Source organism: Balearica regulorum, chromosome 2 (genome assembly GCF_011004875.1).
Source record: "Balearica regulorum gibbericeps isolate bBalReg1 chromosome 2, bBalReg1.pri, whole genome shotgun sequence".
Classification (NCBI taxonomy): Eukaryota; Metazoa; Chordata; class Aves; order Gruiformes; family Gruidae; genus Balearica; species Balearica regulorum.
In genome coordinates, this window is record NC_046185.1 from 125,632,346 (window position 1) to 125,645,941 (window position 13,596).

At 42.0% G+C, this 13,596-nt stretch overlaps 1 protein-coding gene across 2 annotated transcripts in view; it reads left to right on the forward strand.

The window, feature by feature from the left end:
• The first annotated feature begins 8,841 nt into the window (after nt 1-8,841).
• Nucleotides 8,842-13,596, forward strand: part of TOP2B (DNA topoisomerase II beta) — a 64,652-nt gene continuing 59,897 nt past the window's right edge. For both annotated transcript variants that reach the window (XM_075745799.1, XM_075745800.1), the window contains exon 1: nt 8,842-9,634. In XM_075745799.1, the coding sequence (XP_075601914.1) occupies nt 9,572-9,634 (63 nt within the window). In that variant the 5' untranslated portion in view covers nt 8,842-9,571. The remainder of the gene's footprint in view (nt 9,635-13,596) is intronic.

Genomic DNA, 13,596 nt, shown 5'->3' on the forward strand with positions numbered 1-13,596 from the left:
TTCTGATTAGGAAGCTGAGGAAAACTTTACGTCTTAGTCTGAGAATTAAATGTCACAATGAACAAAAAAAACATAATTGATCTCTTACAATTTAGCTATTCTGTGACTTCCAAGTAATTTCATTGTGTTTTCAGTCTTTATGCTAGTGTGCTCTTTCATCATCATTGCTTGTGTCCCAGAGAATTGAGTCCAGAATATTTTGAGAGAAATTATAGAAATTAATAAGCAACTGAAAAAAACAGGTTAGCAAACCTGAGGAATTCGTGGGCATGCCTTTGGAACTAACAGGTGCCTTTTCAATAAATTAAGGGTAAGATGTAAAGTAAAAAAGGAGCTTCCATGCTTCCCTATCACGAGTCACAAGAGAGAAATGAACTCAGCAGAAAAATTTCATGTTCTAGTGTCAATGTTTCAAAAGGTGTGGGAAGAACCTGTAAGAATATCTGTGTCTTTGGGTAAAGAGCTAACTTCACTACTTTTTAGAACTTGTTACAAGATAAATGGCATTCTGATACCTAGTGTCAAATAAAGTTTCCAAAAATACTTGAAAAGATATTGATACATAAATTGCATTTTCTAAGAAAAAGTAAAATGTTGAAAGGGACAGGGACTGATACTGTGTTGCAAATTTTTTGATAACTTTTATTACCTTTTCATGAAAAACAGACAAATTCATAGCACTTACTACCTGGAAATACGAGAATGTGAACAGCAGTAACAGCCAAGGTAAAAGAAACCATGCTACTTCCAGTTAAATTTAAAGAGCTACTTCCACTCTTCAAAGGCTTTCTGGTATAAAAGCTTCCAGCAGAAGAGCATACATGGAATAAATACAGCTCAGTAAAAAAAAAACAACAACAAACAACTAACTAAAAAAAGAAGGTGAGTTGTTATTACAATAATTCTATAGCAGAACTGTAACAACTTTGGCATGTGTTTACTATGAGAGACAGTACAAGAAAATGTATTCTCTCTAGCTGTTATATAAAAACACAATGTATCACTAAGTTGTTCTTTGCAAAATTTGTTTTAAAAGAATGGGAGTATGATTATGGTATAGCAGTTAATGGATCTGTTGCAAAAAATAGATACGCTGGCTTTTTTCATACTTAGGTCTGTCAGTAAGCAGTCCTATAAAACATACGGTACTTTTTTTTAAGGTTCTTTGCTGCTTAGTTTGCAAGAAATGCAGGAATATTCTAAAAGAACTGCATCAATGAGGAACATTATTTTTTACTGTACTATAAGTTAAATGCACAGTAGATTTTAAAAAAGAAATGTATAAAATAATGAGGGCTACTGCTTCCACATTCTTTGGGTTAAAAAAAACCCCACAGGTATACATATATCAAACCAAGTTACTTTTAACACACCTTGTAGATAAAAAACTTTCTTCCAGGACATTCAAATTACTTCACTAAGTGTTAAAGCACATATATTCAAAGTAATTCAAAAGATTGTTTTTCTCCCTCACAGGTGACAGCTGGGAATCCTAAATATTGGAGAAAAATGCTGTGATCAGGATTCAGCTTTCTGAAAAGGAGACATGCTCTTGGAAGCCATGTTGGACTGAAGATGATCTAGACTGAAATTCCCAAATTCTAGTACACGTGTGTCATAGCAAAGTGCTGCCTAAATAATTCCTGAGTAGTGAAACACCTTGTCCTGGCCAATACTGAAAGCTGTTGCTACTGCAACTTCTGCTACATCAACCAGCAGCGGCTACAGTCATAGTGAGCAAGATGCATGTAAGAACCCCTGATCTGGATGTTCTTACTTCAACTAAAGACTGAGGTAATATGTTCTTACTTCTCTTTAAGAAAATCAGGAGGGCATTAAGGAGCGTGAAGAATCTACAGAGGTAAATGGAAGCATTATCAAGTAGGTAGTGGAAAGAGAAGATAAGCATTTTTGGGTAAAAACAGAACAGGAGACAATAACCTAAACATAAAAACATATTTCATTTGTTGCATTTGGTACTTTATTTACCCATCCTCCTAATAAAAACAGCAAGAATAAAATGCTAGGCAGAAGCACCACTCTTGAAACAAGTAACTGAGGACAGCTGCGTGATATCTTGGAGAGAAACATTCAAGACCCAGAAATACCAAAATGTTAAAGGATCTAAAGGGATAACAAAAGATTTTTTTTTTATGCATTCCTGATCTTCTTTGCTTAATACTCATATCTAATGAAAATAGAAAAGTTCATGAGGCAGTTAGCAGGGACCACTTTTAAACACTTCTAGTCTAATCTGAGCTGTTGAATTACACAACTCCTATTGAAATAAATAGGAACTGCTGATGCTGAGCTCTGTTTCGAATTAGGCCGCCTGAGAAATTCTTGAATAGCTGGTCTGAAACCAGTAATTGTTAGGGAGTTGTAAGTTCAGATAATGCTTATGTTTAAGACTAAGTAGGAGGTGGCTGAGTCTTGTGTACCTTTTGCCCATTCAGCTGTACAACCCTCTTTCCTTTTTTATTTTTTTTTAATTCAGGTATACATCTGATTTTTGTAATCACTTCCTCAAAGACTTCTGAAAAAAAATTTATCAAAACCTTAGGAATTATCTACTGACATAGGTAATCTGAAACAATACATTTGAGCAAGTGGAATTTTTAGTAAACAAGTTGCTGGCAAGATAAACAACTCAAGTCAGCTAGAAAAGAATATTCACAAATACAATATTATCGTATAAACTTCCTCTTCTAAACTGCTTTGTAATTGTCAGAAGCACACAGTAAGCACATTCCCTGTGCTGTGGGCTATAAAACAGTAATTCAAATTTTAGGACATCTCATACAAAATCAAAACCATCATGGTCTAGTGATTCAAAGAACCGAGCCAGTATAAACTCAAGCTGCCAGTACAAATTTGCTCAAAGGGGTTGTTCAGTAATTTGTTGGATAGGTAACTGCAAACTGTCTGTCTGTGGTTCTGCTATTCTGTGTCTGATCAGATCCTTCATAGTTAGCCCAGATTTTTCTTCTTGGTAGTTCTTTCTTGTCTTTCCCACTTTCTGTGCTCAGACATATTGTCCATTGATGTCCTCACCTGTGCCTACCCCCAGCCCTCTTTCAGTTGGATGTTCACAGGACATTTACTCAATTCTTTTTGCTGATCTTTCCCTCAGATCTTCAGTTATCCAAATATTACAAAACTTGTGGCCTCCTCCTCTTTTTCCCTTTGGCCTCAGCATAAGCTATGTGGATGCACTGGCCATATCTTAATGACATGTTCTACTTCAGTGGCTCTAAGTGGAGGCTGTACCATCTGACTCTGTTGGGTCTTCCCTGATACCTGTCCTCTTGTGTGATTCTTGTGGTAATCCAACAACTGAATTTTGAGAAAGGAAATGCAAATGCACATCCTGACATAGTTGTCAACAATTCCAGTCAAAACCAGTGGTAAGATGAAGCTACACAGGAAAGCTTGCCCTTTCTGTTTCTCTCCAGTAATTACTAATCCTATATCAAAACAGAGATAATGTGTCAGAGGTGATTGAATTTCAGCTCAAGAGAGCAAAGTACCATCTCTTTAGACGTTTCCCAGAATAGTGGTGCTTCTCTGTAGGCTACATCAATCATCACTTTTGTCCACAGATTCAATATGTCCACACATGCCTTGTACAGTAACAACTCCTTCACCTTCCTGTCATCCCAGGAATGAGTAGATGTGAATTTCTGCTATTAGGAAGCAGTCTTGATACTCACTCTGGATCCATCATGGATTTCTGTCTGGAAGGCTGGAGAAATACACTCGTAATGGGGACCTTCAATGAACAAGAAGAGTCTCGCTAGGTAAAAATTAATCACCACTCACATTTTCTTGCCCAAAGAGTCTTGGGTGAACTGCTAGGAACAAAACTACATGGCTTAGCCAGAAAGATATTCCCCTTTGGAAAGAGAGAGCTCCTTTTCAGAGAGACAGGAAGGAAGGGGATATGTGTTTAACACAGAAAAGCTACCCAAGTGAGGAAAGCCTAGCATGCTTCACTGTATTCATCACCCTGAGCTTATGGGAGGCAGGGACTTTCTGAATGGCATGTCTTCTCCAAAACCTTGCTGGATGTTTGCATTCTCCATGCTAACTAACAATACTGTAATGCAGTTGGTGATTCCCACCCTCCAAATGATTGCAGTAATCTGCCTCTCGGCTCAGTATAACTCTGCCGATGGCCATTTCTACGCCATGTACGTTCAGCACAGATCTCAACAAACACTGCCTTCTCTATTCTACATGTTTCTTTCCGTTGCCCTTGCCCCCCAAGCATTTGCAGCTCTTCCCGCTGCTACCAACTGTTAAAAAAACTCAGACGTTAATAGTATGGATGTTCATTTTATTCATATTGAGAATTCCTCCCCGCAAGGCCAGGTCAACCTCCTTTGCTTCCTTTCTGCATGCACCTTCTCTTGCTCTATGTGGTTGTTGCACAGGAAAACTTTCTGCTAGACCAGGAATTTCAATACAAATATATTTCATTTCTATGACCAGCTCCTGCCTTAGCAACAACTCTGCTTATGCTGCTCAGCCAAAGTGTGTCACAGTTTAAGACTGAATGGAGAGTGAGGAGACTAGATGGACTTGAATACTAAAGCACTTCTAGTCACAAATAAATATTTAATGTTAACAAGTGACGCGACTTCCCTGTTCTGCGGGGGAGACAGTGCAGTCCAGGAGAGAGTCCAAGCGAGTCAGCGCAACAGTCTCTGACACAAATCACCTCTCCCACAGTGGGGGGGATGGTGCGGGGCATCAGTACGGTGGTTCCAGCCCCGTGGTGGGCAGTCCAGGTGTGGGGCCCTGGGGTCCCCCCTGCTAACCCTGGGGCTGCTGCTGCACCTCTTCCCCAGCGACACCAGCGCTCACAGCCTGCCCTGCTGGAAAGTTCTCCATGCCTCGGCAATGGCACAGCAATTAACAGGTTAGTTAATTAACGGGAGTAATTGGAGACTCAACAGAGTTCAAACAGTTCAAACCATATGCCACACTGTCACAAAGTGACACATTGTTCTTGGAGGACTAAGGTGGAAATGGCAACCTAACAGTGACCTGGTGTTTTTCAAGAGGCTGGTCATGGAACAGTCTGCCCCCAGGAACGACGACTGACAAACGTGCCAAGGGTACACCAGGCAGATGTCCAAGTCCTGGGCACACTTTGGAGGAGAGCGTCAGGCAGTGCACGGACAGCCCACGCTCACAGAAAACCACCAGCGTGCGCTCTCACTAGTTCAGCAAAATTGTTTGACATACAGTTGTGTAAATATGCACAACCTGGCTAAATTTATATCGTTAGATGATCCAGCAATGGGTAGACTTTTCTTAAATGCCTTAGAACCATGGCCTGAAATTCATTCACAATCAAGGCAGTACAGGTGTGTTGATACCTGTCATCTTGTACTACTACAGTCCTACTCAATAATTTGATCAGTTATTTCACAATTATGTTAATGAATTATGATGAATTTTTAAAATGCAGTACAATATGGAAATTACTTTTCTGCAAATGTAAATATTTGATATTAAAATATGCAATGTTTGTTTATACCTTATTACAACTATATACAATGTGGAATGTATAGTGTAATGGGTATGAACTTAATTTCATAAATATTTTAGATTAAAATTGCAAATTACACTTTTTCCTGTGTAGTTTGCAGAAGACTGAGAGCTGTGATCACTTATGTAGGTAAGTGGTTGTATCTGAGTTTGTTCTCAGAGCAGATAAATATGTGCAGTTTCACAAACAGGCAGGTTTTATGCCCTTTTAAGCCTGATTCCAGAAAAGCCACAGAGAAAGAAAAGGTTTTATTAAACAGCAAGTAAACTAGAATAGAAACAGCAAATAACTTAAAATAGATGAGAAGTTTGTACATAGTAAGTATAGAAATATTTAAAGATCATACATACAGCTGTCTTACTGCTAAAATAACTAAATACAAAGTAATGTTACAATAAATATTTTGCTTACTAAAACCGGTAGTGAAACCGTTTTCAGTAGACAATTGTTTTGAAAATCTGTAGAGTATTTCTATTTATATTAAGGTCTCCAACTATGAGAACAAGTAAGCCTCCAATGAATTGACATAGGAATTTTGTGTATATTATCTCAAGGGGATTATTAATTTTAAATGTCACATAATAAGTGTAAAGTATTTGACATAAACTGGTAGTGCATGGTTGGGGCAGGTGGCATCCAGCAAAGAAATCCCAGTCCTATCAAAATGTTATGGTGCTTAAATTCAATTCGTGCTTAAATCTAATTCTGTGTTTGCTTTAGCAGGGATCACTTGAAATGTGATGAGCAGTCTAGTTTCACTTCTTCACCTCTGAACTCCATGGAGGGAGCTGCTTGTAGTCTCGTAAGAACTTTGTCACACAATTCTATGTGTCTAGGAATGCAACCACTCAACATACACATATAAGTATTAAGGATAAAACCAATATAAACAATAAGCCAGTAACATGCCATGCAGGTACCATAGTATATGATGAGAATTAAATGAAAAGCAACTTGGACAAAGCAATTTCAAGGACTAAAGAAAATGCTTGGAGGAACGTCAGCCTTTCCTCCTATATTTACTCCAGCATGACACATAGACCGAATGTGTCTGACTATGCACATGCAAAGATCAGCAACTGCCAAGAAGACACTCCCTCTGTCTTTCTGTAATGTATATAGAATTGGCTGTCTTCGAGCTAGATTGCTATCTGCTACTTGGCTCAGGCTAAATGAGTGCAAAAGGCATACTTCCCACACTAGGAACAGCCTATTTACAAAACAGCTGGAGCTAATGAGAAAGTAGTACACTAATGTTTGTGACGACTTCTCTTTCTGCTGTATGCATTAATGGTTCTCTACCAATGCAAAAAGCTTTGAACAGATGCACTCATGCTGTTTTCTCTGGTTCTCCTGATACTCATACTAGGAGCCCTGGTTCACTATACATGATTCATTTTACAGGTCCTACATATAAATTTGAGAGTTGGGGGAAAAAACCCAACCCCATTCTAATCAGCAAGACCAAAACTCTGAAGCACTAGGCAGAGCCCTGCAAGTGTTACCTTCTTGTTCTGCAAGAAACACTCACTCTTATCTTGCCCAAAGTAGAAGAAAACACAGCCTAGAGCTCAGAGGTACTTGCAGCTGCAGTAAAACTGGGCTGGAACAGATAACTTACTGTCCCTTCTAGGCAGATGCCATTATTTTCCATAATCCCTGTGCAGCACTTAGATATTAGTTTAATAGGTTCCTTAGAAACTGGCAGAGTGAAATTATGCTAAATAAGCAATATTTACTAGAAATTCTTCTGATCCTTCCCTTGAGGCATAATTGAACATTACAACTGACTCCTCAAAGGCGGCTGCTCCGTTTCCAATCCCTTTACTTCTTAGGAAAAGCATTTTGCAGAAGGAAAAAAAGCTTTAAATTATTATTATTCAGTTGAAATTATTCTCTTCAGATACCAATTTGTCTACCAACTCAGATGCAGTGCTCCTACTAATCCCTCCTTTTGTGACTTTGGGAATAATTCTAGGAGTGGAATAGGCTGGACTAGGTGGGCCTTTTGCATTTCACACAGCAAAATGAAAATTACTAATTGAGAAGCTGCATGCTGTGAAACATGTTTTTAAGCTTGTCAAAAATCTATGACTATATTTATGGTCGTATATATTTTACTTTTGGTGGGAAGTATTTTAAAGTGTAAATATTTTTCATGGTCATACCTAAAATAACATGAATCTTAGGCTTCATACACGCACCATTTAGGCCTAGGAAGTAGGTGCTAAGTTACACCACAGGAATTTTTTTTCAAAACAGCAAGTATTTTAGAACAGGGTTGTGTACTGTGTACAGAACAGGGTGCTTTACTATGTGACCCTATAATAAGGCAACGTATCATTGAGCAAAAGAAGACTTAACACAGTTCTGGTCAAAAGCATTCATAATAGTAGCAGAATAAAGTTAGATGAGAGGAGGAACCCCTCAGGCTGATTACCACGCTCCAGAAGAGGGCAGTGGTTTATAAACACTCTCCTGCCTGGAGCACCGGCATTTAATCCTGCTCAGGCTGCTGCGGGGTGCAGTGGTAGCAGTGGCTGCGAGGGTCGGTTACGGCACTGGTGGAAAGGGCGTAGCTGTCCCACCTACCGCCTCACCTCTTCTCCACCCGCGTAGCGCACCATCCACCTTACAGACCAGGAGAAGGGGAGAGCCATGCCCTGCCAACCGTCAGCGCTCCCCTGAGGGAAGCTCCCCAAAGCCTTTCCCTGTGGGGGCGCGTTCGTCGCAGGACGGCGAGGCCTCCCCCGTCCCGCGGAGGCGGAGCGGAAGGTCGGTTATTGCTCCCACCGCCCTGCTCCAACCGTTACGCCCTCCCTCGCACCGCCCCTCGCGCGCGGCAGCGCCCCCGCGCGGAGACACGGCTCCTTCCCTGTTGCCACCCGCAGTGACGTCTCACGCGCCCGCAGCCTCTCCATTCGCTTCTCCGATTGGCCAGCGACACTCGCAGCCTGCCCGCCTCCGGAGCGTGATTGGCGGGTCGGCTCGGGAACGGGACGCGGGGGGAGGGGAGGGCAGCCCGGGCCGGCTGCGTTCGGAGGCGGCCGCGACGCGGATGCCGGACGGGGGCAGCGCACTTATTGTCTGAGCGCGGAGCCCCGGCGATAGCGGTTCAGGGGGTGGGGAGGAGGCGGGGGAGCGGCACCGGGTACCGGGCCGGGGCGGAAAGAGGAGGGGAGGAGGGCAGGGCCAGCTCCGGGTGTCGGCGGGCGGCGTGTGCGTGCGTGCGTGTGTGAGGGGAGCGGGAGGGAGGGGGCGGGGGCTGCGCGGGCACTCGCGTGCGGGTGCGCGCGCGCGCGGGGAGGGAGGGAGGGAAGGCAGGCGCGGGCGGGGGAGGGGACGAGGGGGAGATTTTATTATTAATCTATTTTCCGGGCCTTTGTGGCTCCGGGGGGGCAGGGCCCGGGGGCGAGGAGGAGAAGAAGAGGAGGAGGAGGAGGAGGGAGGCAGCGCTACGGCGGCGGTAGCGGTGGCTGTTGTTGTCGCCGCTGCTGCCGCTGCGAGGTAAAGGGACCGGCAGTCCCTTTAAACTAGCGAGAGCCGCAGGCCCGGCTGGGCCCGCCCGCTCGCTGCCTCCCGGCCTGGAGTTTGAGCGCGGGCGGCGGAAAGGCGCTTTTGTGCGGGCGGCGCGGCCCCTTGGCCGCCCTTCCTTCCTCGGCCCTTCTTCGTCGGGCGCTTTCCTTCCCTCGCGGGGCTGCGGGCGGCCACGGGAGCCCTTGCCTCCCTTCGCCCACCCCGGTGGGTTATTTTTCTTCGCCTCAGCTGCGCTCCCCAGCATGAACTAGAAGCCGGGCCGAAGGGGGTGGGGAGCTCTCGGTGTCGGGGTGCCTGGGTGTGTGAGGGCGGGCGAGGGGCTGAGGGGGCTCCCGGGCCCGCGCGGCGACTGAGGGGCCGGAGCGAAGCGCGAAGGGCGGGCGCGTCGCGCCGTGCTGTGCTGCGAGCCTCGGTGTCGGCCCTCTCGGTTGCCTCCTTGCGCCTTCGCTTCGGCTGAGGAGAAACGGGCAGAAAATGGCAAAGTCTGGAGGAGGAGGAGGCGGTGGTGGCGGCGGCAGCGGGGGACTGACTTGGGTGGTAAGTTGTGGGGTTTTGTTTTGTTGTTTGTGGTTTTTTTTGGGGGGGGGGTTGGTTGTTTGGTTTTGTTTTTTTTTTTTTCTTTATAATTTCTTTTTGCGTCCCTTGTGCGTGTGGAAAGAGCGCGGGTTGGCTTTTAAACGAGGAAGAAAGTGACGGCTGGCGTGAAAGGGGAAGCGCTGTAGAGCCTCTCGGTGTAGGGGTCCGAGGCGCGGGGAGAGGGAGAAGAGAGCCTGGGCTTGGGGTGGGCGTTAGCAGGAGGGGAGCTTGCAGCCGTGGGGCGCTCGTCAGGGTGCTCGGGACTGTAGGGAAAAGGGTAGTCTGAGTAAACAGGTAGGAAGGAGCCTCCTGCCTTGCGGGGAGTGGGTGAGTCAGTGAGGGTGCGTTGAAGTCACTGTCCTCCAAAGGTGACATGTGGGCTGTCTGTCGTCCCGTGGAAGTAGCAGTTACTGCCTCTTGATGCTAGAGCAAAGCCTTTGCGGGCTACCAAAGGGGCTATGTGCTGATCCCAGCTTCTTTCCCAACTGTCTGAAAAGATGGTTCTTGAAGTTCATAAGTTTCAGAGATGGGTAAGGAGGAGGCTGTCAGAAGCATTCAGGGGTCTGGAGCTGTGTGCTTGCTATTGCATCTTGGAACAAAACTTCATTATCTTCCAAAAGTTGTAACTCTGTAACAGGGCCAAGAAGGTTTGGGGTTTTTTACTGCTTTTCATGGATTGGTCAGAAGTAATAAGATTTGAGAGGGGGCAGGTGATAACTGACTCTAGAACTGGTGAATCATTTTGAGCCTTTTTAAAGTCCTTTGAGAGTATTAGTCCAGACTCACAGTGCAGAGGGTATGTTCTCCTTGTCTGTAGTAATAGTAGATGCTCTCTGGTTTTGGTAAAACCTGAGGAAGGAGGAGCAAAGATGACCTGAAGGGGTCTGGTTCAGCCAATCAATAACTCCCCTGATAGTTCTTGCTCAGTGTAGTGTTCAAAGGAGGGTGACTTATTTAATATTTAAGCAGAAGACAGTATATCTTGATAGATTGAGGGTGAGGTAGCTGCATCTTTAATCAGATGCATATGCTTTACAGAGTTAGGAACTTTTAAGAAGTCTTGTTAAAGGGAATTATAGCAAACTTGTTCTGTTGTCTCTACATCTTTGAGCTGTTGGAAAGAATGTGAATAGCATTATTGGGATGAACAAATCCTGTGTATTCTGATGGTGGACTATTTCTGTGGCTCTAATTACTGCATTTTATGTTGGTAATTCTCCTTTTATTTTAAGAAGCTGGCAGCATGGGAAGGTATATAAAAAAATGAGCAAGTTTCTGGGTGTGCCACTTGAAATTAGACAGCTTAGATATAGGAACAGCCGAAGTACAGAAACTAAAATTATTCTCCTTTCCTACCTGCAACACTGTGTGATCTTTATCAGCTGTGGTCTTTGGATAGCTCTTCAGAATTAAGGTTTTTACAGGCTAGGTTGGACGAAGTAATTGAAAGTTTTACAGCTCATATAGAAAACTGCAGAATGAAGTGTGAAAATCACTGAGTAGGCATTTTTAATGTAACATGTTCTTAAATGTAATGGGGATGAAAGTATGGTGAGTCAACAGTTTCCTACGACTGGAAGTAATCAAACTTTTCCTTTTCTAAAAGCAGTAAAAATCTAAGTGTTTTTATCATCTCAGAATAGTTGCAGGGAAATAATTAGATTTTAGTTAAAACTGTGCTCACTTTTTTCAGAAAACAGTAGGATGTTGTTTTGTTCTCTCATGTGCATTTGAAATGCTGAAGATAGGACTTCTGAGCCAGTTCCTAAAGCCAAACCTGTTCAATGTCAGCTGTAGAATGCTGGCATACAAGAGAGCAATATTGTCATGGCACCAAAATGGATGGGGCAGTGGCTAGCAATTGGTTTAGTGTGCCAAGCCAAAAAAAAAAAAAAAGTTATTCAGGCGATTGTTCATGAGTAGGTATCATATGCTGGCTTTGAGGATGAGAAGTACAGAGCTAGGGACGGTGATTGTTTCAGCCATCTGATTTTAAACTGCTTGCTGTGTATTTGCTGGATGTGCAACTGTTGGCTATTTAGCTATAAGTTGTTTTGAAACTACTTTGATTTTTTAGAAGATTTTTTTAAGTAGTATACTAAAACCCCTAGGATGCTTACTTTTCTGAGTAATGTAGTTTGTATTGTTAGTGGTTAGTTAAACAATTGAAGGGTAACAGAAGTCAGTCAATTTCTAAAGATGAGGAAACATTTAAAACTTAGTGGGAAAATTTATGTTTCAAACTAGCAAATCCTATATACATAACCTGGTGCTCGCATTTTAGTAGAGAGTTGTGTGTGTAACTCACTTTGATTGTGACGTGAACAGCATGCTTGTTCATCTGTTCAACTAACTAGGAAAGAATTATGTGCAGTTATGAAAAAGGAACGGTACTTCATGCAATGGAGAACTTAATGAATTTCATAATGAAATGTTACACAAGCATCAGGTGATTCTTTTACTTTTAAAAGCAAGATGAATTAAATGTTCATGGGAACAAACAGCAAGTCATCTGTGTTATCATCTATGTGTAACAACTTAAAGAAAAGTAACTAGCAATGGTTAGCTGGTAAGTAGACACAATTAACAGTGATGGGGACACATGAGAGTATATCAACGGAAAATGTTTATTGGGAAAATAATTTAGCATTATATAACTGAAAATAAACCAAGAAAAACCTCTGATATATCAAATGTACTAGTTGTTTTTGAGGATCACTTTTTTGTTTCGTTGCTGATTTTTTTCCTTTTTGAATCAATTTGCAGCTCCCCCCTGTAATAGTTGGTAGAAGGTGAAATTTTGACCAAAAAATTGATATTAATTACCTTCAGTGTATGATTTCAAAGCATCACCCACAAAAGTATTAAGTTGTATTGAGTTAGTTACAAAAGTGTGGATTTGTGTCTAGAATTTTCATTGGTGAAACATAATAGCATTTTCTAATGCTAGAAAAACTTACTTTGAACCAAAGAAGTAATTCTTATCTTTAGCCTTTCTGTGTGTTTAGGGACTACAGAAAATGAACGGTCATGATAGTACAGTAATAGTATTTTTTAATAAATATGCCTTTATAGTGAAAGTGAAGTCATTACAAGTAACACTGTGAAGTGTGTTGGTTCTGATACAAAGGTAATGCCCATAAAGTTATTGAAGAGTGTTTCAAACAAACAATACTTCATCAGTTACTTCTGTCAATGTTTTGAAGGCTTTTTCCTCGACCCTAAGAGCTATGCAAGCCTGATAAATGAAAGCTGAGACTGTTGATAAAAATTTAAGACTTTGAACACCATTTCCATTTTCCTGCCCTTTGTGAAAGGGATAGGTTTCAGTTCGAGGAACTGCTAGCTTAAAGTGAATATGAGTGTTGATATGACTTTTCTTTAAAAAAATGTAATTAATATCAATTTGTGTGCTCCTTGAATGGAGCAGAATGGAAATAATGTATATATTTGGTTTATACTGGTTCATATTTGGGTTTGAATAAATACTGTCACTGTATATTGGTAAATGAAAAGGTAGCAACCTCTCAGATAATCTAAATTCAGCTATTAGAACTTCTCAGCAGTTTTAAAGTTTACCTTGAAAATTTAACTTAATGTCTTTTTTTTTTTTTAAACAGAAAGAATATGTTTGTAATAGAAGATGAGACAGTAGCCTCTAAAAAAACCAAAATTAAACAAAAAACCCCCCAACAAATAAAGCCCTTCCCAACCCTTCTGTTAAAGGGACTTTGTCTTTTATCGTTTCATTTGAAAACAAATAGTCTTATCTGTAATAAAGGGATAGCTTTCAGTTTGACTTGGCTTTTAGTAATTTGTTTCAAGAGGATTAAAACAAATCTTTCTTTTGAATAATGTCTGATAGTTTCCAGTGATATGCCATAATGCACTTGTTATGGATTCTGCACTAGGTGGTTTTGAAC